Here is a 26,046-nt window from a genome sequence, read left to right on the forward strand (position 1 = left end):
ACTGTGTGTCACATTTTTAAACAAGCAGTGAGTGAACCCGGATGCAACCCCCATATCCACCTAAAGTACGCATCATGCGGTTTGCACGCTGGACTGTCGTTTGGATTTATCGATGGTCCCGGGTTCAAACCCTGCCAGCTCCCATCCCCCGTCGTCCTGCGGGAGGTTTGGACTAGGAAGTAAACTATCTTCAACTCTGAAGGAACATCCGAAATACGTAAAACAAACAAACAAAACTGAATAGTTGAATCGTTGATTTGTGGTCCTACGCCTAGGCCTATATAAGCCTCCCCACTCGGGGAAAATTTCATGGCATATTATGCAGTGGAATCTTGTGTGAATATTTATTGAATATATATATATAAAGGGAAAGCGGTTTCAGGTTTAGCATTCCCTTTTCTTCTTTCCTTTTCCGCAATAGTTTAAAGTTTAAAGACCAACTGAAGAGGTTTTGGGTTCAATCACAGAAACCGTTTTAATACTTGTTTTCTGTAATATAATGCTAACCCAAAAAACCTCTTCTGTTGGACTTTAATGAGATATAGATCTAGTAGGATAAGTAGGAGGTCAAAGCCACTTATTTGGGTCACATTAATGATTGAGGGGAGGGGGGTGTTCCGTGCTTGCTAAAAATAAATACTGGGAATTTCCAGAGAAAGTTTTCTGCTTCCTATAAAAGTTAGTAGATATAGATCTAGTCATTCACCATGATGCTACATCTAGATCTATGCCTGTAAGTTGATTGAGAGAGTAAACCTGAGCACTAGTACAGATATAATATTATTTATATTCTAGTAGAATTCCGGATTTCTCACTTTCCCGGTAACATTATAGATCTATCTATTAATTTTGATTACTGCACACACTAGATCATAGATGGTACTGATTACTGATACTGATAGTGTATCATTATCAAGTTACACTGTTACACCCCAAATCACGGCAAATGTGTGTGACGTCTCTGCTTCAAGTTCAAGAATTGAATAAAATAACCCTAATTACCCCTGGTCCTAGTCCCTTGGACCTACACAAATGATTCCTGTCCTATAAATTTTTTATTTAAGTGCCATTCTCATGATTCTGTCTATTAGATGTTTACTCAAGTATCAAGCAGAATGGAAAGTATATATACGATTATACGTAGATGAAGGCTTTGAAGAGAATTGCTTATTAAATTATTATGGAAGAGATATGTCAATAAGAAACATTTTCAAACTAGATTTAAAGATTATATGCACATAGATATGTTGGTAGGGCGATTTCAGCTCCATGAGTGGGAAAATAAAAATGGTGCATATGATTCAATGACCATTTAATTTCAGTTGGCTTATGTGTATTAATTATAGATGAAAAGTTGTTGTTTATTGTAGGCCCTATATAGATTTCTAGTAATTTTAAAAAATTAAAAGAAATCATAGAAATGAAAAAAAAGAAAAAGATAAATCCTCAGTAGGTACTTTCAAAGCAAGCAAATGAAATGTCAGAACAAGATATTTGTAAAATGTTTCTATGATATAATCAAATTGTTGATGAACAAAATATTGGTTAGCCATTTGTTTGTGAATGAATTGTTGTTGAACCAGTTTTCTGTGAAGCATTGTCATGATCACAGAGATCTTGAAAAAACAAGTATAAATTTAATGTTAGGATTCTAGAATCTATGACAGAATGAGTATAGTCTATACTGAAATATAATAAAATTATTAGTTTTCTTCATCTTTACCTTCACCTATCCCTTATTCTGTTAAACGCAGGGGCACCACATTAGATCTGTTGACTGCCTTTTTCCATTCCTCTCTGTCTTTCGCCTTGAATAGAATCTCTTTCAATGGCAGGCCATTTCCTTTCTTTTATATTGTCTTCCCAAAGCTGTCTGCCTATTCTTCTTTGTCCTGGTACTATTTCCTGTAGAAAGTTCTTAACAGTCCCTAGGATCTTGTGATATGGTCATAAAGTGTTTTTTTTTTTTACAGTGGTCAGCAGGTCATGTGCCCTATAGCCATAGTGATCCTACTTCTAATGTTCTTGTTGATGCAATCTTTGTAGGTGGTACTTTGATCTGTTTATAACATACCAACTTCATTGCTAGGATCCTTCTCAAGTTTTGCATTTAGTTATCATTAGTCTAGGTTTTTGAAAAAATGAAAAAAGAAAAAAAAAATGCTGATATTGATGCCTTATCTACGTCCACCTAGCCTCGATGTTGTCCAGCTCTTTGAAACTTCTGTCCACAGTTGATAATAAAATTAATATTTCTGCTGCAGGGGTGAACAATTACAAGTATAGGAAATAGCAATAGACACAGTTATCACAGACCCTGCTGGGCAAAAGGTGCACAGAATTGGTAATGCGCCATGAATAGTTGCGCAGTGCAGGACGGAACATTGTCCTATTGGGGCATATTTTGCCCGGTTCTGCACTAACTTTGACCCCCGATGCCGTCACTGTGGAGAGAGCGTCGAAACAGTGTCGCATGTCTTGTACGAGTGTCCGCAGCTCTGCGAGCTAAGGGGGGACTTGCCTGTGCAGTCACTTGACTTGTATGGTAGCTATGAGGCACTACGCCGGACGGCTAAGTTTCTTGCCAGAGCACTACGGGAGGACTAGTCCTTCCTGCTCTGATTTTTCAATAGGAGTTCATCTCAGGTAATGCGCCATGAGGCTTTCATGAGGTGCGTTGGCAGAAAGATAAAGTTCTAAGCTTCCGAACTGGGGTATAAAGTTCAAATCCAGGTGAAAACTGGGATTTTTAGTTTCAGGATCTTTGGATGCTTTTGAGTCCACCCAGCTCTAAAGGATACCTGATATTCTTCAGGGAAAATTAAAGTCGGTTGGCTATTGTGCTGGCCACATGACACCCTTGTTAACCGAGACACATGACAAGATCTGAAAGGGAACTTATGAGGCTTTCATCTTCTACAAACCAAGGAAACTTATCTGTTATATTGAAACGTCAGAGGACTCATCATTTTTCATGCTGATATGACTGGGGCCCCCCCCCCCCCTCCCGGCTCCAGAATGACAAAATGTTGGGCACATGTGCTTTGTTATCTTACCTTAAGCCCTAATTGGAATTGAGATAAATCTATTTTTTCTCCTCATTTAGATCTAGTTCTGGTGCAAAGCATTTTATATCATTTAAAAAAATATTTTTAAATTTATTAGTGGTATTGTACATTGGATGGCTGCCTGGTCGTGCGGTTTGTGTGCTGGATTGTCGTTTGGATTTATCGATGGTCAGGGTTCAAACCCTGCCCGCTCCCATCCCCGGTCGTCCTGCGGGAGGTTTGGACTAGGAAGTAAACTATCTTCAACTCTGAAGGAACATCCGAAATATGTAAAACATTTTACAAACAAACATTTTTACTCAGAGTCTGCATATTGATGTAAAAAAAAAAGATTTATGCTAGTGAAAAGTGTGAACCCCAGCACTGGATATAAGTAATGTAAAAAAGTAGAGTTTGTGAGGGAGTGTAGAAGTTTTTGTCACGTTATGGTTTAAATATAATTTTTATTCTTCTCGTTTCAGTCTGTCAATAGCCAGAAAAATGATCTGGACTTCTACGAAAAACATTTTGCTGTTTCTCTTGGCTTTGTTTTTGGTAATGCAAAATTATTATGTATGTGCGGCATTGGATTGTATAACATTTTGTTTTTCTGGAGAGTATTGCAATGTAACCAATTGTATCAAGTGTAATAATGGGTATGTGTTGTTGTTTTTTTTTAAAGTTTATTTCACTTAATAATTTTTATTTTTAGAAAAAGCTTACAAAAGGTGTGAAGCACAATGGTATTATTGTGCTGTATTTGACAGTGCTGTGATACATGAATTAACATATTGTATTGTGTTACATATGTAAAAGCTATTGGTTGAAGTGGTTACTCTACTTCTAAGCAGAAATCATTTTTAATTATTATTAATTTTTAATATTTATTTAATGAGTAGGTTGCAGCTGGGGCTGCAAGAAACAGTGCATTTCTCATTAATCTTCGTACTCAAAGACAAGCCTTATTATTTTAATGAATATATGTGTGTATATGCAATAATTCAATATTTGATTGTGGCTGTGATACATTAGCAGTTTGATGTTTCTGTGGATATCTAGTAATAAACAAGACAATAAAATGTTGAGCATTACACATCAGCAGCCTCTGGATGAAACAGAAATAGTAAGACAGCATACAATACTAACATTATAGCATCACCTTTGACATTTGCTATTATTCATATAATAATGATCTTTTTTTTCAAAAATATATTAAAAACTCGACTTAACTCTTTTTTTTCCTAAATTATTTTGCTCCTCTGCCCAAATTTTTTTATTTTTTTTAATTTACTATCTTTACACCATCTTAGCATAATATATGTATGGAATACTCCATGCTTTCAGGCTAAGTAAAAAATAACTTCTTTATTTTTTACTTTGCCTAGGTTGTAATAGTGGGCTGATGTTGAAAGTTCACTTGTAATTTAAGAATGACACATAATACAGAAAGTATTTTGTAATACTCACTTACAAAAGCTTTCTATAGAGCACTAGTTCACTGAACATTGACCTTTTGAAGTGATCAAAGTCACTAGTTGAAATAACATCTGACCTTCTGAAATGATCAAAGACACTAGTTCACATAGCATCTGACCTTCTGAAGTGATCAAAGACACTAGTTCACATAGCATCTGACCTTCTGAAGTGATCAAAGACACTAGTTCACATAACAATCAAAAATCAAAAATTTTATTTCTAGACTCATTTTAGAGCTATTAGCTAACATCTAGAATACACAAACTTAATAATCTAGTCTTGGGATAAAATAGAATAACTCAAAGAAGAGATTTAATGTCTAAGTGTCTGAGTCACATCCAATTGAAACAATTAGATATTTTTGTTAATCTTGATTACTGGACTTCACATAATTAAAGCACTTTTAATCACCTTTTAAATTACATTTAGATTTGCTTGTTTGTTTCTTTTCTAGATCTTACATGGATGCTGTTGCTCATGAAAACACAGCCTGCAAGCCATGGACACAGAAGAATGGCCCAGGTTGGGTCATAGTGAATGGTGGCACTACAAAAAAGGATATAGAGTGGGCCTGTATTGATGGCTACCAAGAAATTAACAGTTCTGGTTTAATAGAGTGTATCATGGCTACACAACAACCAACTTTAGTGTCTTTTGAAACAACTACAAAGTTAAATTATAGCAGTGAACCATTGGCAACAACCCAATCACCAACTGAGGAGATAAACATTCTTCCTATTGTCATACCAATTGTTGTCATAGTAGTTGTTTTTATTATAAGTTTCATCATTTTGTGTATCATTTTTAAAAAAAATAAAAAATTATGCTTTTCATCAAAACAAAAACCTAAGGATTCTTCTGTTTCTTATGACAAAAAGGAAGACGATAAAGTAGATGATGGCAGCAAATTAGAGACACCACTATTAAATGAAATAAATGAATTAAATGGAATAAATGAATTAAATGGAGATAACTCAAACCCTTCACAGGAGTCTGGTGAATTGAATGGAAAAAATGGAGATAACTCAAATCATTCACCTGTGAAAGATACTCCCAACCAATCAAACAATGATGCAGAAGAGATAGATAATCTTTTTGATTTACCAAATATAAACAAATCTGATGATGCTGGGGATTTAAACAAGTTCCATAAAGCAAACCATTCGAATAATGCAGATGACTCTCACTACTTAAACATCCCTAGCAATGATCCTGGTTCTGGAAATAAAAACAGGCCTACATCATTGTTTCCTGGAGGCTCACTACACAGTTCATTGAAGAACAATATGTCACAAAATGACAATCAGATATCAGATGTAGAGAATAGATTATACAATGCCATTGAAATATTTGCCTACAAGTTGTGCGAAAAGTTAGGAACACAAGCTGACATCATCATACAAGAGTTGCAATTTAAAAAATTTCCAGATTCGGATTATAAGACATCATTTAAATTAGGGTTTAGTGATTGGGTCAGGCGTAAGCAGTTCTCTTATTCACAAACTAATAATGGATTGTGGTGCCCACTTGATAGGCTTAAGGTTATTATAGATCAAATAGAAAGAAGGGACATTATAGAAGAATTTGATTCTAATTGCAAAGACATTAAACAAATTTTACTTGAGATACAATGTCAGGAACAATAAAAGTAATTTGGAACTTATTATTGAATATACAACTGTTTTTTTCTTAATCCTATAGTATTATCATCATATAGAGAAGAAATGAAATTCTCTGTATTGCATTGAATAGTACTCATGATGTTTAGTTAGATCTGTGACATTGCTTGGTGAACTACTTAGGCACAAATAAGTGGAAATAAGCAGACTGACAATTTCTTTAGAAAATTATTGTCTGTCAAAATGAAGCACTACTAGACTAGATGTAAGACATTTTAGTAGCCTGAAAAATGGCAATGATTTAATTGAGACACACTTTATAAATATATGCTAATTAAGTTGTGCTCTATTCATTGCACATTATTTGACTCCTAAAGCTTTGACTCAAATGTTTGTTCTTGTATATGCCAGGTAGATATGTGGATGTGTTTCCTTATTTCCACTTGTGACAAGTGTGGGTGTTAAAGTAGTCATTTTCTAGTTATTTCCTGTGGTTAGTTAAATCAGTTGTCCCACCATAGTGTTCTTATATCAGAAGTCTTCATATATTGTCATGTCCAGTTATGTGTTATATTGTCCATAACTCATTTACCAAATGCTTATCGTAGCTTATAGCCTTGTTAACCTGTGTTCATCATAGCTCAAAGCTTTGCTAAAATTACACCGGAATTGGGTGGTTAATATGTCTACATATTTTCAGAGGTTGAATATGATGACCCAAAATTCAATTCTATGCCCGAGATCCTCGTTAAGCTGAAGAAATAACAGAATTTTCTTTAAAAAATAAAATACTTTAATCCTTTCAATAGAAATCATGAAAAGATTGAATACACTATATATCAAAGAATAATGTACTTTATATTTCAAATTCAATTATGCATGCTCAAAAGTAGACATGCAGGCTGAATGGACAAATTTTTTTTAACCCTGATGTAAGCGTGTTTTCTCTACTTACATATCTTTCCTCTTCTTACATATCTAAAGATCTAGTACGTACTGAAAAGCAATCAAAATGTTTGTTTCTAATTATCTCCCCATGATTATTAGATTATTTACTTTTCTGTGTAGAAACTAGAAGCCAATATAAAAAAAAACTTTTCTGACAACCTTAACACTTACCACACGTATATTTATCTTGTGTTTATTGTAGCTCCTGGTATTACTACCTTGTTTTCTTTCTAGCACAGTTACTTAATGTTTACTTTGATGCATGGGAAATTTAAATTTTACATCAATATCCTCTTTCTGTGATTGATAGTAAATTTTATTTTGAATTAATTCTTATATTTACAAGATTCTTGAATATGTGAACATTATAAACATTATAAAATTATATTTTTAGTGAATGCCTTTACATTTTTTTTCAAATGCTAAAATCATATTTGACAGGATGAGTTCTAAAACTGTATTTTGAGCATTTGTAAAAAAAAAATATATATCATGATATGTTAAGGTAAAATTATTATTATATCGAGAATGATACTTCCAATTTATTTATGCCTACAGAAAACACTAATTGCTGTTGATTTGTTCAGTTTTTCTAATTTAATTTTTGAATAAGTTCAAAAAGGTTGCCTGGTTAATGAAATGTATCTGACTTTCAGATCTCCGCCATACATTCAATCATTAAGCTGGCTTTACTGTTTATTGTGTTAAGACATTGCTTCTGTCAACTGTGGATCTGAACACTGCTTATTTTTACTTGAGCCTATGCTATATATTGTAATAGATGTCAGCTCTATTTAAGCCTAGCATATATTGAATTGCTTTTTCCCTTTTCTTCTTGTCATTAGTTTCTTCGTCTCATCTGTTTATGTGCTAATGTACAGCTTTGTATTTAGAATTCTTTTATTCTAACATGTCTATTTGTTCTTGCTCTAATAGATATATCGTAAAGTATCTATACATCCCTCTTTTTTTTATATAAAACAATTTCTTACACTAAACAATCTCATCCTCTAGTAACTAGTCTTCTCTTACAATAACAATGGTGTCGTGACCTCCCCCTCCCGCGCAATAGGCGCACTAAGATAAAAACATAAATGATCATTCATTGTTTTTCACAAGCCTGCCCATTGTAACATGATTAGCTAGTTAAGTCATTAAACTCATTATCATGTATCCCTAAATCTAATTGTATCAAAGTGTTAATGTAAACTGTTAGTTGTACAGTTTAAGTAAGTAGAGCGATATTGTTTGTCATAACTCTTGTTGATTCTCTAGCTCCAGTTTCTATTCTGATGTACTTTCTCCTAAGTATTTTGAAATCATGGTGGAAAACATGTAAATTTTATTTGCAAATATTCTTTTTTTTTATTAACAAACCTTATTTACACACATAAGAAAAGCTAAATCCTAATTCTGGTTATAACTTATTGGTGTAAAACTTGCCACTTTAGTATATAAGCCCTTCCTTTTTTTTTTAGTATTGGTTTTTAGACTTTCTCTATTTGAAATCAAAGTTAATTTTATCACTGTGTAAAAAAAAAAGAAAGGCTTATAATGTAATAATAGGAAATAAAATTCTCTATTAAGTGAAATGTATCTTAAAACTGGAAACTAACCTAAAATATGTAAAGTATGAGTTACCTATAATCTCTGTTAAAATAATTGGCTGTTAATCAAGTTATTTTTGAGTAAATTCAATGATTTGTTTGGTTTTGCATGACACACAGTTTTTTTGTACAGTACATGTTTAAAATTTTTTGTATGCAAACACATTTCCTTTTATACTTTTTTTTTCAAGATTTGTTTAATAAATGATTGATTTTAACTAGAAGTACTTTTATACTACAAGTACATACTTGACATTTTTTTGTGCCTTATGTAGTTCTGATTGTTTCCATATAAAATAAAACTTAATGTATATTTTCTATTTACTTACAGAAGCTAGCCGAAGATAGTTGCACAAATTTTAACAATACATGGAGTTTCTCAGTTAATGTACAATAATAGAATTATTTTTTTTAACATTTGATGTATATTTTCAAATAAAAAATGCCAGTTTACAAGACATTTACTTAGCTTGTGTCTGCATGTAGAAAATATATGTTCAGAAAATGTGGCAGTCTCCTAAGAGGCTTGATGAAGTATGTATTTGCCTTTAATAGTTTTAAGCTTAACTATATTAATTACTACAAAATAATGTTTATATTGTATATATGTGTATATTTTTTTAATACAAATTTGATATTTATAAATAGTTAGGTAACCTTTTTAATTGACTGAGTTTTAAATATTGATTTGGTAACTATTGTAAATATTTACTACTATTTTCATACACTAAGATTTAAAAAAAAAATAGTTTGGGCTTTACAAACCATGATTTTTTAAAGTGATCAGTTTACTTAAAACTTGTTAAACTTCACAGTTATATTTAGGCATATCTATATATTTATCTTGTTAAAAAAAATCACCATTATTTATGAGATAGCATTTGTTTAAATTTTTCTATCCACCTGCCGTTTAATTTCTAAAGTCTCATCAAGCATTCATACAGGTTCTTCTCTCACTGGCTTCATTGGCTTTAATGAGGCTTCTTTTGGTAGAGGACTTGAATGTTTGTCTTTGAAACAGAGGGTGACATTTTGACTATTTGGTAAGGAATAGGATTTGAAATAAACAGCTTGTGAAGTCTCCTTTTTATTTTGTTTGATCATAAAGTCTTCTGGATGATGTGCTGGCCTCTGGATAGAAACAGATAAGCTCAGCATCACTTGCTCACCCAAACAATTTTCACAAAACAATGTACAGGTGTTAGAAACATGCAAAATTAATATTGCATTAGGCCAGGGATTTGTATTAAGTATTATTTTAAAATGCTTTTATTTTGTTTAGAGCTTATAATTATCATATTACTAAAATAAATTATTTTGGTAGAAACAATGCAGGTAACAAAATTAAATGTAATTAATTGTATCAGTATTACAGAAAATAATATTTATTTAGCTATGAGAAACAAACATATATATCTCTGAGCTTGAGCTTTACTGTATTCCAGTAGTTGATGTCATATGAAATTAATATGATGGAGATGTCAACTAAGCTTATTATATTTTTAATTTATGAAAATAAATTTTCTTCCTTATTTTCCATAAAAAATAGAAAATGAAAAACTTGTTTGAAAAGAAAAATCGAATAAATTTTACGTCTCAATTTAGAAAATTGTTAAATAGTTTAGTTTAAAATTTAAAAAAAATAAGTCTAGGTTGACTCAATTTTCTTTAATCCATTATAAAAATCCCACCTTCTTGCATGATATAGAATCTGAACCTCCATGTTTGTCAGTTATGCTCTTCACCAAGTACATCCCTTTAGCGTTGGGAAATTGTAACTATAAATATTAGCAGCTATGCCTTGAACAGTGATAGACTTGAATTTCTTAATATATCTCTGATAATGTGACCAACTGTGCCTTTTTTCTAGTCTCAGACCTTCTTTAATTACTTACCATATTTCTGATGTGACAAACATCGCCTTTTATAACTACTAACCTTCTCCTAATTACTTAATTTTTTTTTCATGTGACTAGCTTGTCCAGTGAAAGATTTTCTTTAATCGTCTATATTTTTGATGTGTATAACTTTACTTTTTATAACTACAAATCTTCTTTTAATTACTTAATTTATTTTTATGTGACTAGCTTGTCCAGTGAAAGATTTTCGTTAATTATCCATATTTTTGATGTGTTTAATTTTACTTTATATAACCACAAATCTTCTTTTAATTACTAAATTTTTTTTTATGTGACTAGCTTGTCCAGTGAAAGATTTTCTTTATTCGTCTATATCTTTTATGTGTTTAACTTTTTTTATAACCACTAATCTTCTTTTAATTACTTAATTTTTTTTTTTCATGTGACTAACATGGCTTTTTTAAACCACAGACCTTTTTTTAATAACTTAATATATTTCTGATGTGACAAACATTCCATTTTAAAACCACAGACCTTCTTTTAATAACTTAATGATTTAACACAAACTTTGCCATGAAGAGGGTCAGACTTCTTTGTAATACTCATGAACTCTATCTTTGTGCTGTTCTTTCATGTAATTGTACCAGTCAGCATTTGTAATTGTATTTGTACTGTGGTCAGTTGATCCCAACTTTTGACTTTATTAACAGAGTGCTTCTGCTTCAAGTTTCTGTTCACTTAAATGTAGCAATACTTGACTGGAGTAAAGTCGTTATTTACAAGGGGTTAATGCCACTTAACTCATTGCACACTAACATACTTATGTAACATAAGGAAATTTCACATGCAAGTGCACAATTTAGAATTAACCTTAGGTTAATGGCCTGGCTGTATACTTCTTAGTTATGCTAGTCTAAGCTATGTACTGCTTAAGGCATAGCAGATATTTATTTTATGGTACAGTTGGTTGTTATAAATGATATGGTCAAATTGGTATCTATATTTTCAGCCCTGTCATTACTATCTAGACTTATGTATTTATTAACAGATAATTAAACACAAAAAATTGATAAATTGTGGAATGTAAACTGTTTGCTTAAGTTTTCTATCATGTTTGTTGTGCTTGATAAAAACCTGCTGAGATTTCCTTTACAGTAGAATGTCGTTTATCCAAATTTCAGTCATCCAGAATGTCAAATATTCTGATTGCCTTTTTTTGTTTAACAGTATGGTATCTAAATGCTCTTGCTGATGTATGACTTTTTTTTTATTGCATTGCTTCCTGATCTTGATATATTGTCTCGTAGCTTGTGTGTCTAAAACACAGTTTTGAACAAGTTGATAGATTTAAAGCTTGTAAGTCAGTGAAGAGAAATGTTGGGTGGCTGTGTAGTGAATTGTCATGCGAGTTGGGAACATGACAGTGAGAGAAGCCACACTACCAGATATAACTTTTTGTTCTTCTGCATATTTTATTTGTTAGGCTTGGTGGCTGAGCGGTAAAGTGCTTGACTTACAAACCAGAGTCCCAGGCTCGAATGCTGGTGAAGACAGGGATTTTTAATTTCTGGACCTTTGGGCGCTTCTGGGTCCACCCAGCTCTAATGACTACCTGACATTAGTTGGGGAAAAGTAAAGGTGGTTGGTCTTTGTGTTGGTCACATCACACCCTTGCTAACTGTGGGCCATATAAACTGATGACCTTTATATCATCCGCCTTGTAGATCACAAGGTCTGAAAGGAGAACTTTACTTATATTTACTTTGAATGTTATATTTACCTATAGTGCAATACACCCTATTAACATTCTTGATATCTTTGGTGAAATGGAATGTTTATAATATGCCACATTCAGTTATCAGGAGGATTGAATATCTGGATAGACCTCATTACCAATTAATCAACATTGTACTGTATTTATGTTAGAGTATTAATTATAGTTGTTTTAGTGATGAGAATTTCCAGGTTTGTCTTTGAAGTGGTAATGATTATAGAGGTAATGTTTGTAGAGGTAATGATTATAGAGGTAATGTTTGTAGAGGTAATGATTATAGAGGTAATGTTTGTAGAGGTAATGATTATAGAGGTAATGATTATAGAGGTAATGATTATAGAGGTAATGTTTGTATTGGTAATGATTGTAGAGGTAATGATTATAGAGGTAATGTTTGTAAAGGTAATGATTATAGAGGTAATGTTTGTAGAGGTAATGATTATAGAGGTAATGTTTGTAGAGGTAATGATTATAGAGGTAATGTTTGTATTGGTAATGATTATAGAGGTAATGTTTGTATTGGTAATAAATAGAGAGGTAGTGATCATAAAAGTAATTTTCTGTGGCTGTGTTAATGTTCCAATGGTCAGAAAATGTTTTACTTGTTTGTTAAATCTGTCATATACAATTTTTTGAAAACTGATATTAGAAACATATATAAATATATTTCTCTTCTAGGAAAGGGTATGTTCAATTTTTTGTTCTTGAGCTTTTTTTTTTAAAGTCAGCATTTATGGTTTGTGACTTAAATATGAAATCAGTATTGCTACTATACCCCAGTAAAAAGTTTCATCTTTAGGTTGTTTCCATTTATGCACATTTCCTTTGGTTTGTTTTACTTTTCAGATATTACTTCAGAATTGAAGATTTTGTTTTGTTTTACATGTTTCAGATGTTCCTTCATAGTTGATGATAGTTTACTTCCTAGTCCAAACCTCCCCAGGACAACGGGGGATGGGAGCGGGCAGGGTTTGAACCCAGGACCATCGATAAATCCAAACAGTCTAGCGCGCAAACCGCACGACCAGGCAGCCATCCTAACTCAAAGACTTCGAGGCTTGTGTTAGAGTTAGATATAGTTATAAATGTAAAGCACATCAGATCAGAGAGTGTTGTCAATTTGGTTTTTTATATTGTACAATTTCGCTGTATTATTGAACTAATTGGTATGTTATATAAAAATATATTTAAATGCTGGATTTCTTTTTTTATTTAGCTGTTATTCTAAGTACTCTTAGATAGATGATTTTGTCGGTTTCTTGTTGCATTAAATGGTTATTTTTAAATACCATTGTATACTCTGCTGTTTTGTTAGTTTCTAGTAAAAATATTTATTAGTTAGTTATTTATTTATTTCCTCTATATGATTGAGCATTGTTAAATAACTCTTGACCAAAAAAAACTTATTGCTAGAGGTCAACAGCCTTTATTAAGGACTATTAGGGAAATGGAGAAAGTATATGGCCTGGACTCAGTGAAAAATAAAAATTGTCTATCAATAAAGTTTAAAATTGATATTTTGGGGTTTTGGCACATCAGTACAATTTGAAATTGTAGATTTATTTGGACTTTAGTTGTGCATTTATCTTTGGACTTTCTTTTGATGTGTATATATCTTTGGACTTTGTTTTGATGTGAATATGTCTTTGGACTTTCCTTTTATGTACATATCTCTTTGGACTTTCTTTTGATGTACATATGTCTTTGGACAGAATAAAACTTTAATTAAGTAGTTTTGCAATTGCTTTGAAACTCTCCTGTCATGACTTTTGAAATACCATTAGTAAATGCATTTGATAACAAATTTGCTGAGCTGAGATGAATTGTATAAAGCAAATCCATGTAAATCACATGCAAGTCAAAGCACAACTCAGTCGCAGCATTGACTCCATTAGAGTACAAGAATATATTTATAAGCTGGCAAGAATTTGTCATTAGGATTTATGGATAGGATCATATCAACAATTTTACAAAGATCACTGCTTTCTGTGGTCTAGCCTCTGTTGGTAGAAAAACATATGACTTGAGGTACTTTTCGACATATGGCCTTAATTATGGAACATGCTTCTCGCTGTGGTCAGGTAAGCTAATTGCTTTACTACTATCAAGAACAAAATTTAGCCTCACTTAAAAAAGGTTTGGTATGTACATAATGTAAATCTTCTTTTATGAGTTTCATATGACCCATGCATACTGTTAAGTACTTTGAGCTTTGTCTTTTTGTCAACTGTGTTATATTAATTCAATTCTTATTAGCACTGATAGTTTAGATTTAAAAATGTAAATTTATGACTCTGATATTTAGTTCTCAAATGTAGATCTAAAAAATTCTTACTTCTAAGGTCATTTCATCTGTCCATATTCCGTTTGCGTGTGACACTTAGATGCAAGGGCTTCTTTTTGTATTCTTAAAGCAACACCCTGTCATTTTAAAACAAATATATATTCAATATTTTTAACATTTCATATGTTTAGATTTAATGTTTTAAAAACAATATTTTAAAGTGTTATATTGTATGTACTAATGATAATAATGAATATGATTATCAAATGAAAGATAAATGATTGTTTAAAAAAAATTTTATGTAACATTTTGTTATTGGTATTAAAATAATAAAAAAAAAAAAAAAACTTTTTTTTAAGAACAAAGCTTATATTGGGTGTATTTGTATCAATTAGTCTGGATCAGTCATGTAATTAAATTTGTAATAGATGTAGACCAACAATAATAAATCTGTGAGATTAAAAATATTTTACCAATTGTTTTTGTTTAGCACAATTTCATGCTTTTAGCTTTCTCAATACGCTGTGATCCTATGACTTGTCTGGACCAGTTGGAAAGGGGTAGGAGGAGAAAGAAGGAGTTATCTGGGGGATCAATGTTTAAATGCATTTATTTTAAAAAAATGAACGACCTGAATTCAAACTCAACTCCAGCTAATATACTTACCACTGTGTCAGGGAAGTGCTTCTAAAAATAGAAGGTTCAACAGTTATCTGTTGTTAGTTTCAAACTTTTCTCAAAGTATAAAGGGGACTAATATAATTTGTACCAATTTATTTCCCTTATTTGGGCACGACATGGCCTAAATTGTGCAGAAATATAAAATTATCAAATTAACATTTCCCTTATTCGAGATACCAACCAAAATAATGGATTACCGATACCTATATACCAATAGGTTAATTTTTTTTTCTTGTTTTGTTAAATGCAAAATTTTAGATGGATCTGAGATTGGGTGTGGGAGATATAACATCTACAAACTTTTTACCAGACAGAGTGAGTTGATATAAGCTTTGTAAAAATATAATTAACTATGCATATAAAAGTTATATATATATGTTTTTTTTAGAAACATGAGCTACTTTTACTCTAAAGAAAAGAGTAATTTTTGTTGAAAACTCAAGCATTCACGTTGTATGGATAAACTTTTACACCTTGTTAAAAAACAAGATATTATGGGCAATTCAATTCACTATTGTTTTCTAATTTCCCAGTTACTATAACATTCTCTCTAAAATGCCAAAACCTGACCTGCATTGCTTTGGAAACTCCCTTTGTTATCTTGTATAAAATTATTTATCAGAATTGTGTATTTGCTTTTCAGGCTTTCATTATACATAATTGTAGAAAGTAGAATCACAATTGATTCCAGTGTTGTTGCTTTTTCTGTAACTCTTGCTGTATTGTTTGCAATGTGAAATTGGTAGCCTTGGTTACCTTCTCAGATTACACAAATGTTTCATGATGAGCAGGAAAGACATGAAACAACCAAAAATCAAACAACTTGTTTATCTTTATTTTAAAAAGCATTAATTTTCAATACTTCGTTTGTTTTATTTCCTTGATAATCTTAAAATTTCATATTGACATAAGTTGATTTTAAACTGCATTTCAAACACATTTTTTTTGGTGACATTGTGAAAGCATTTTATATTTTAGCTGATGTTTTCTTTCTTCTTTGTGTCCAAGGATTGTTTATTCTTTTCTTTCAAGTAGTAATTTGATCATGTATGTATCTGTTTTATAATGCCAAGATTTATCAGTCATTTGTACTAAGTATTATTTGATATAACTATACATACATAAGTAAGCTTTAACTAATTATAACACTCTGACTTTAATAGTTTATTTTGACCTTTTATTGTTTTAAAGATAGGAAAAAGTGTCAGCCTGTTTTAAAACTTGTTCAATTTTTGTGTTAAAATTTTTAAAACTTGAAAAATGAGAATGAAGAAGAATCACCTCAATTTGATAAAACTACTCTTTTTTTGCATGTAAATAAAATAAATAAACATAGTTTTAAAAACTACAACAATTTTTATTTGGTATTTAAAAAAACAAAACATATGTTGTTGTTTATTCGATAAGTTGTTTGTTTTTTTTGTTCATAGGTAGGGGAGAAGGGGATAATGACATTAAAATTGAAGGGTGTCAGTTTCTAGCTGGTCAATAGAAGCCAATGTGATATGAGCATATAATTTCATTTATTCCAATCACATTTAGTTATAGTATGGTAGTATTATTTATAGTGGAAAATCAATGTTGATGATTTTTAAAAATTAAGGCAAATCATAAGATTTGTTAAGAGATTTTTTTAAAGGTAAATATTCTTTTTTATGCTAGTAATTTGTTTTAAATAAAGGCAAATCCGCTGACATTATTGATTAGAAAAAAATCTGAAAAGTTTAGGAAATTATCTTTCTATCTTTATTTCTGATTTATTTCCCTTTCAATGGAAAGCCTCCTACATACATACAATTTTTTATCAAGTTCCAGGTAAGCTGCCGTGCCATATAGTGGCATCCCGGTGGAATTTAACGATTTAAAAAAAAGATTTCTTAGCATATAGCAGCTTTTAACTATGTAACTTGATGTGTATGTGAGAAGCCAAAATCGTTTGGCCACCTCCAGTTCGAATCCATAATAGTCAACACAACACCAAATGTTTCTAAAATGTTTATTATAAAAACGAAATGAGGATTCAGTAGGTCACAACAATTCAAGTTCTTCAAACTATTCACGACGTCATTTCCTTGTGATATACATACATTTAAAGGGAGGTAAACATAATTGAGTTCTATAAAAGGGATCAACTACATATCACACTTTATGAAAGTAGCAAAACATGAAGTCATACATAAACACTAGGTATGGACACACTCCCAGACATGGCAATTGCGCAATTAACAATGGGAATTCGTCTCGATGGACTCCCCCTAGATGACTAAGATTAGATAACGTATAATTGCTCACACTGGTATCATTACATATTAATGGCTGTCAGTTACTATATATCTATTAGCAATTTTAATGAAATAGATTTAGACTTCTGGGTATGCCCACTTGTGGAAATAAAATGGGTGGAGGTGATGTGGGCATCACTTAGTGACCACTTCTGACTTGGCCAACATGTCTAGGATATTTAAGCTGATAATCGGAAGAGTTAAAAAAAAATGACATATACCAAATGGCGGTGGGAAGAACAAATTTACTTTATATTTATCAGTTCTCACATATAGGAATCGTGTGGATTGTCAGCAGAATAAAAGTTTTACCACAAAGGTCAGGTAGATGAGCTCACACATGAAGTCCCCAGATTTTTTTTTTTGTTTTCTTTACAGTCAAATATGAAATAAAGTTACGTTATAAGTCGACATGCGCTTTATTTTCAATTCTGTCATTACTTCTCAATACTATCAATTCCAATGTCTACAGATGATGATATTTTGTTATATCTACACCTAGGAAAATATAAATGAAAAGAAATAATAACTAGCAAAGTAACGTGAAATTATGTATGCGTTATATGCAAGTGATACAAGCAAATTGCAATAACGACTATAGCGTACAAGGCAAAATTATTTTACGTTTCTACCCATGGAATGATCCGACAAATTATTGTTTGTTTAAACGAAATATTTTGGGTTCTTCTGCCATCACTCAATATACGCACAAATTTTGCCACATACCAGAAAGTATTTTAAATAAGATATTTGAATTTTCAAAAAAAAAAAAAAAAAGGTAAGCCTGTGCAACGTTCTATATGGATTTTACATACGCATCCGAGGAATGTGATGTCCTTTAACACCAACCAATTCTATGTTTATCTGAGTATTTTATTAGGTTACAAACACAAAAACATACGCTAACAATATACCCAGATACATCAAGACCCAAAAGTAGTAACCTTTTTTTTTTGACGCACAAACACACACACACTTTTTTTTTCAAGAGTCACTCGTGAATGAAATGATTTTTGAACGTGTGAATGCTTACAGTTTAAATCACTAACAAAAAGACTTGATTAACTCATAGATCTGTACAAGAAGTAATAGTTCCTACAGAGGTAAGCTTCGTCTGTATATTCTACGGCAAGAAATCATTACCTCTGGCCTATAGACAGGACTACAATAAACAAAGTTAATCCAGCTATAGGCTACTTCAACAAAGAACAAACAAAACCGAGGGACTTAAGAGTCCCACGAAGCTACAAGCGAAAACAATAGATGAACACAAAGTATTTCTATACTTAAAAGTATTTGATGTTGACTATCAAAGAAAAACAAATGACCATACGCTGAGAGAAAAGTGCGGGAGAAAGCGGTAGGTCTACTGTTGTAAGTTGTATAGTACCGCAAAAGTGGGGGGGGGGGGGGGGGGGCGGTAGGCGGCGTGTACAGAGGAGGTGGGGAAATAGTCAGAGGGGAAGATGAGTTATGTTTGATGTGACATTTAGTGTTGTTTTTTTTTTTTATTTTTTCTAAATGCAGGGCCCTAGATGCTTGAAAAGGTCAAGGTCCTAAGCTACATGCTTGAAAAGGTCCTAAGCTATTTCAGATATGGGGCCCTTTATAAGTCCAGAATCAGTGCTTAATATTTCTTGGGGCCCGATAAGCTAGAGCTTGTGTTGCCTACATGTAAATCCGGCCCTGTCTGCAGATGTAAGTCGCTTTGCTGTATTGTCATAAAAAAAAAATCTTTATATACCCGGTATATCTGACCTAGCTACGAAACTGTTCCCCGACAATGTACAAAAAAAAAAAAAAAGTACAACACCGTAAAACAAAAGCAATGAATAAGTATTGCTGTACTTCTCAATGAAGCCATTCCAACATCAGATGTCACTCAACTAGTAGTTAGGCTGCGAATGCAAACGATGAAATTAACCAGAACAACATTAATCAAAAAAATATTTTTTAAAACGACAATACCTTCCTATGCAGTTCATAGAGCGATTGTTTTTTCTACTAAAAACTAATGGATGTTAGATTTAATTAAAAACATTTTTTTTTACCCCGCCGAATGTATAGATCTAGTACGCCTTTTAATATTTCAATGATATTTTTATAAGCATTTAGTTAGAAGACAATGTGCAGAATTTTCCTGAAGATTAATTTATTAAACTCTTTAATCAATAAAGCCTTACATTCGGAAATTCCCGAACGCGACAGTCCTTTCAAGAACGCGATAGTCCTTTTAAAACCGATGTAGGATCTAGACCTAGATTTAGTCTCCAGCCAAATTTACATTTATTTATTTTTACTTTGAAAAATTAGAGCGGTCAATCCAGAGCTTTCCCAGCGTGGCCAACGAGCTTTTCTTTTCTAAGAGTTATAAATTTATAGGAGAATCGTTAGAGCTGTTTTTGAGATCAACTGTCCACCCACATTCCTAGGTTCCTCCGTGAAGGAGTAACTTCAATGAATAGAGGTATTATAAAAAATAAGACGATAATAAATACACGAAGTGATGGAAGATATATGCGATATAAACAGACTGTGGGAGTTGAATGATATACAAACAGATATCTTCACAAAATGACTTGAAATGTGAATAGTTTGTGAGCTACTCGAAATAATATTGAAGCCTAATCGTGCTTAAAAAAAAAACGCTAAATGAGAGTGAACCTTTGAAATACTAAATAAGTAGCAACTAATAGCAATGCCCTATAAAAACACAATTTAATTGACTACTTTTCAAATGATTCAGTATGCTAGCCAATCTCTGTGGTTAGTTTGATTGTGAACTCTTGGTAAATGAACAAAATGTACAAGACTCTTAGATCTATCTCTAAGGTCATTACTTTGAAAGGTAGGGATCGAAAAGGAAATAATGTTGTTGCTTTAATAAGGGGGAGAAACCGTTTATTTCATAAGACATTTTTAACTCCCCTGTTTTGGTGGAAGATGAGAAGACTCTTCATTTTCAATGTTTACGAAGATAGCTGCAGAGTTCAATGTTGGTCTTCAAAAGTTAATTGCTTTCGAAGCATGACATGTTTCAGAGATAGCTCGCTTGCATTTGCTTTTAGCCTGTTTTGTCATTTACAGCAGAGGTTCTCAAACTTTTTCTTTAAATAGTCAAAACTTGCACACGGACCCATAAATGAAATGCTACGTAATTGCTTATAAAAGTTACACATCTAAAATAGAAATGTCATTGAAGGAGTGGTTATTGAGATAGTAACTTTTGTTAAAAATAAAATTATAACAAATTATATGAGGTTGGTAAGATTTTGTGATTGCTTTTTTAAACTAAATGGCAGGCAAATTTCAACTCACACAAAGTCGTAGGTTTTTTTTACGGCAGTGTATCCTTATTGTACTTCTGCACAATATCTCATAATGCAGACTATAAAAACTGGAATCTCGTTTTTGTAACCAGAATTTGTGGTATCGTTGTTTAGGCAATTATTCTACGTATCTCCTTTTTGTCTTAATATGTTTTCGACTTCTATGGATCTGGGTATTTCTATGGAGATGTGAGGTTTAAAAAAAAAAGCATTTTTAATGTATCACAAAGATATTTCAGAGAAAACTTAAAATTCCAATAAAGAAGACACAAAAAATGGATGGAGGGTATTCACGGTCAATAGTAAAGGACCATCAGTCACACAAAATACATCCTGATGGTAGGACAAAATCAGAGATATACATCATAATCATCATTAGTGAAGACGTTATGTACAAGTGGCTTCTACTAGCAATAGATATCTAGGTCAGGTCAGGACTAAAGTGAGGCTAGTGATACGGGAATGACACTCAGTACAGCGATTACAAACACACACAAACTACTCCAAGAATGAAGAGTTCTATTGCTATGGTTACGGTTGTCAGACGCCGCCTGCACCGAAGCGACCTCGTTAATGTTCCCTCCACTCTCACCCACCGCCACCGCCCCTGACTCGCCGAAATCGTGAGGCGAGGAGTGGGACGTGGTTCTGTATTGCCCGTTGACGATTTCCACGACGCCGCATTTGTCGGGGAACAAAACCATGTAAGCGTCATTATCGCACGATGGCGGATCTGCGGATGGGGTTCTGTGCTCATTATACTTCTCTTCCGGCTCCGCCTCTGAACCCATATTGTGAGAGAAACTTCCTTTTGAAATGTCACCGCCACCGTAGTCGTAATTGTCTGCGTAGGACACGTTCTGGGCAAAGGGAATTCCCGGTGTCTCTTTATTGTCATGATGATTGTTGTGGACTTTGCCGAAATCTTCGTCGCTTCCAGAATTTCCGGTTTCTTTTTGCGTCTCCTCCGTGACGTAGTACGCCTTGCCCACGTGGTTGCCTTCAACATTGTGTATAACGATTTCCTCCTCAGTGTCGTATTTAAGTTTGTCATCATCGGCGGCACCTTCCGAAGCTTCCTCGTTCTTCTCTCCGTCTCCTGCCACGAGGCGGCTCTCCCCCTTCTTGCCGTCCACCTCCATGAACCTTTCTCCTTTGCCCACAACGATGTCGGATCCCCCTTTAGCGGAGACCATGTTCAGGCGTTCCATCGCCCCGGGCCTGTCCGCCCAGCCTTCGTCAAAGACCCCGATAGAGGCAATGACCCGAGAAGGTGGTGTACATGTAGCCGTGGACGGAGGAGGCGCGGCTGAGGAGCACCAGCCAGACCTGGTCACCGGCCTCCAGGGTCAAGATGGCGTTGTTGGAAGCCGTCGACCACAGTGGAACGCTCTCAGCCCAGATCGTAACGACCAGCTTTCCGTTATGCACCAGTTCAACAGCTGCCTGGAAAGATGACAAAAAAGAAAAAGAGAGTTACCGTACATAGATTTGTGTTTGTTTCGTTTAAATTCGTTTTACAAGTAGACAAGTTTTAAAGAAAGGTCTCTAGCATGAAATGCTTCCGAAGGTTGTCTGTCATTTTAATGTCCAAAAAAGCACCCCTTTTAATACGTTATTATACCAAGCTTATATTAACTCTGTCTGGCTGGTAAAAAGTTTGAATAGGTTTTTTCTCCCATTTTTCATTCTCGGATCAAGTTGAAACTTTGCTCAATTATTCATTGTACCTGACAAAACATGAATCCATTAAAAAAAAACAATTAGCCAATTAACCATTAGTTAATTAATTATTTGTGATTAATTATTTTGTATAATGTCGAAATAAGGGGAATAAATGCTACTTAACGAGAGATGTGAATGTATTTATTGATTTAATTCCTCACTTTTAGACACGCTTTTCCACCAACTTCCTAATCAAGTTGAAATTTTACATAATTATTCATAGTCCATGACAATTCACGAATCAATCCCAAAAATTAACCAGTTAGTTAACAATTTTTACTAATTAATATAGAAGAAAGGGAGCTAAACACTGCTATTTTTAGATAAATTGCAGTAATTAACGGTTCTTTTCTTTAAATTAGCTTTGGTTTTTAAAAAGTAATCTTTTTTTCTATTGGTTGTTGGACGCGTTTGCAAACATCCTTATACCATTCAAGTGGACAACCAGAGGCTCTTCTGCTTTCTGTTAGATCGCCATACAAAGTGTCTTGTGGAAGTCGAACTTCTAGCATTTTACAAAAGTGGCCAAGCCAGCCAAGGCGTCTGCTGCTGATAACACAGCGGAAGTCCTGGTAGCCTGCTCTCCGTAGCATTTCTTCATTGGTTATTTTATCTTGCCACATTATTTTAAATATCCGCCTTAGGCATTGGAGGTGGAAGATATTTAGCTTTTTTTTCCTGCCATGAGTAGGTTGACCATGTTTTTTTTTATTATTATTATTTTAGATATTTATTAATAACAATAAAATCTTGTCCTTGAACCCGAAGATTAAAAAGAGAGGGCATATTTCATGTGGCTACCTAGACTCGGCAGAGATCTACATAGTTTTTCACATCCAAGGCTGATATAATTATAATTAGAACTAAAAGTAATTAATCTTTATATATATTTTATAAAAGATCTGAATTCAAAAAGTTTATAATCAAGAAGTGAAGTGGCAACTTTATTTTTTTCAGTTAGTAGCTACTTATCAGCGAAGAAATCTGACGTAGAAATCTAAACAATGTTTTACCCTTGAGCGTCCTTGAGCAGAAATGGTGACAGCGAAGGCGTAAGTTCCGTTGAAAGGGGCTGTGAACCGCCCAGTCTCAGAGTTAAAGGCGTCCCCGACGTTGGTGACCACTCTGTCCAGCAGGAGATCAGTGTTTTTGCTGAAGGGCCCGATGTTCTTAGTGAGACCAGAGTAGAAAGCGACCCTTATTGAGTCGTCATTATCGCGGCCTGCTGGAGCAAATGGGGAAAATAAATGTATTGTTAAGATACAACTGTATAATATTAAATACATGTATCTGTTACCGAGAATTCTGTAAATGTCATCTTCTGACACCAATAATGTGAATGTCACTTTTATGTATATTTTATTTTCTGTTGTTATATTGTTTTGTTATGTGTAATGCAATATTATAAAAGTTCTATATGATACTGTCAATTCCAACAGAATTAGGACAGTTAACTCTTTCTCGCCTAACTAACGGAGGCGCGGTGGCTGAGCGGAAAGCGCTTGGCTACCGAACCGGGGTCCGGGGTTCGAATCCTGGTGAAGACTTCAGGATCTTCGGGCGCCTCTGAGTCCACCCAGCTCTAATGAGTACCTAACGTTAGTCGGGGAAAAGGAAAGGCGGTTGGTCGTTGTGCTGGCCACATGACACCCTCGTTAACCGTAAGCCACAGAAACAGATGACCTTTACATCATCTGCCCTATAGACCACAAGGTCTGAAAGGGGAACTTTACTTTCTCCTAACTAACGATACCAACGTTGATTCCACCAGAATGTGGTAAATAATTACGGAGAGAAAGAGTTATTGTTGGCTCATATAAAAGACTACATAACATCCAGTAAACGTAAAGCTATTTCATCTTTGAAAAAAAAAAGACCAAAAACAAAATGTAAAGGGCGGGACTAGCTCAAGACTTGAAGGTGCATCTTTTGTTTTGAACGTCACGTGATCACAGTGATAAAAGTAGTTCTATTAGCCATCGTCTCAAGATCTATTGGTCAGTTGAGAGGTCACCTTTGAGAATATTTGTGTTATTAAATGATCCTGGTGTTTCTTCAGCATTAGAAGGTTTATTACACCCAAGCCCAAAAAGTCCAGGAGGAGGATGAGCAGGGTTCGAATCGAAACGGCCGTCCCAGAGCACATACTACACGACCAGCTGCCCTATGACCACAATAGCCAGGGACTATGTAAAGGTAGAGCAGTGGTGAGAGCTATAAGGCGATCGTCTTAGTTTAATTCCTCTATCCCTATACATGCAAAGTGGCTCTATACCGTTTGGTGACCACACATATACCCTTATACTGGTTTTTCGATATTATTATTATTAGGCTAGTATTATTTTTTCAATATTGTTTTCTCTTTACGTAGGAACATTGCTGACTGAAAAAAAAAAAGAAAGACAATGTCAAATTTGCAAAAAAAAATCAATCAATCAATACTTGAACTATTGGTATAACAAGTTAATAAATATATAAACACATATATATGTACCTGAGTCACCTGGCATTCCTGCGGGGCCTGGTTTACCAGGAAGTCCCGGCGAACCAGGTTTTCCGGCGGGTCCACGTGGCCCTTTGATGGGAAGGGTCACGGGCAGGCTCTTTCCGCTCCTGCAGGTCACCTCCAGCTCGCAGACGTCGTCGTCCGTCCCGTCAGCCACCTGGGAATCTCTCATCTGAGCCCTGTTCCGGTTTCGGCGAGGCGCGCGTTTTGATGACGTCATAGCGAGGGACAGAAGGAGGAGTACGAACAGGAGATTGGAAAACTTCACCGCCATCTAGCTGGGTTACCACGTGACACTGTTAGTAGTAGGATATCTGAGTCTGGAGTCTTTGGTTCGAATCTTCAGCCAACGTCTATAAATCTTAATAACAAAATAAAAAAAAAATATTCTTTAATTAAAAAAAAATACCATAAATTTTATATTCAGTGTAGTTGTATAATTTGAAAAGACAAGGGCTTGGCTCTGGGCACCAAAATCAGAATGATGCGCTCCCTGGTCAAGGCCACATTTTTTTATGCTTGTGACTCTTCGACGCTGACTGCAGAGCTAGAGAGGAGGATCCTAGCAATGGAATTGAGATGCTACAGAAGGAGCCTAGGCATCATTTTCAAAGACCGCATCACAAACCAAGAGATTAGGGACAGGGTTGCTGCAGCGATTGGACTGTCACGATGACCTGCTAACTATTGCAAAGAAACGCAAGCTAAAAATATATGGCTATTTTTCAAGATCCACTGGGCTCGCAAAGACCATCCATCAGGGGACAGTACCAGGAAAAAGAAGAAGAAGCAAACAGAGAAAGCGATGGGAGGACAACATAAAAGAATGGACTAAATGTTGGCTAAATGTTGTTTTGTTTACGATTGGTGAATGAGGTAAATTGTGCAAGATATTATTTCACTTGTGTT

The 26,046-nt window shown here is 33.8% G+C and overlaps 2 protein-coding genes across 11 annotated transcripts in view; one reads left to right on the forward strand and one right to left on the reverse strand.

Moving 5' to 3' along the window:
- Positions 1 to 621: 621 nt before the first annotated feature.
- LOC106056717 (phosphatidylinositol 4-phosphate 5-kinase-like) lies at positions 622 to 15,752 on the forward strand. Of its 4 annotated transcripts, none has more exons than XR_008773681.1 (4): positions 622 to 733; positions 3,530 to 3,703; positions 4,978 to 12,762; positions 12,808 to 15,752. XR_008773681.1 is itself a non-coding variant. In XM_056004163.1 (3 exons), exons 1-3 carry the CDS (start codon positions 708 to 710, stop codon positions 6,167 to 6,169), a joined length of 1,392 nt encoding a protein of 463 aa, XP_055860138.1. In that variant the 5' UTR covers positions 622 to 707; the 3' UTR covers positions 6,170 to 15,752. The 4 variants fall into 4 exon arrangements, 2 of the variants coding, with proteins under 2 accessions (XP_055860138.1, XP_055860139.1); XR_008773682.1 differs by having other exon boundaries at positions 4,978 to 12,627; XM_056004163.1 differs by having other exon boundaries at positions 4,978 to 15,752.
- Positions 15,753 to 19,072: 3,320 nt separating this feature from the next.
- The window catches only part of LOC106075948 (complement C1q-like protein 4), a 106,764-nt gene continuing 99,790 nt past the window's right edge, over positions 19,073 to 26,046 (reverse strand). For 6 of the 7 annotated variants that reach the window (XM_056003764.1, XM_056003759.1, XM_056003761.1 and 3 more), the window contains 3 exons: positions 25,126 to 25,498; positions 23,645 to 23,856; positions 19,073 to 22,352 (listed from right to left, as the gene is read on the reverse strand). In XM_056003764.1, the coding sequence (XP_055859739.1) occupies positions 22,146 to 22,352; positions 23,645 to 23,856; positions 25,126 to 25,411 (705 nt within the window). In that variant the 5' untranslated portion in view covers positions 25,412 to 25,498 and the 3' untranslated portion in view covers positions 19,073 to 22,145. The remainder of the gene's footprint in view (positions 22,353 to 23,644; positions 23,857 to 25,125; positions 25,499 to 26,046) is intronic. The other variant, XM_056003765.1, reaches the window with a different exon arrangement.

This window comes from Biomphalaria glabrata, chromosome 11, assembly GCF_947242115.1.
Source record: "Biomphalaria glabrata chromosome 11, xgBioGlab47.1, whole genome shotgun sequence".
NCBI classification, from domain to species: Eukaryota; Metazoa; Mollusca; class Gastropoda; family Planorbidae; genus Biomphalaria; species Biomphalaria glabrata.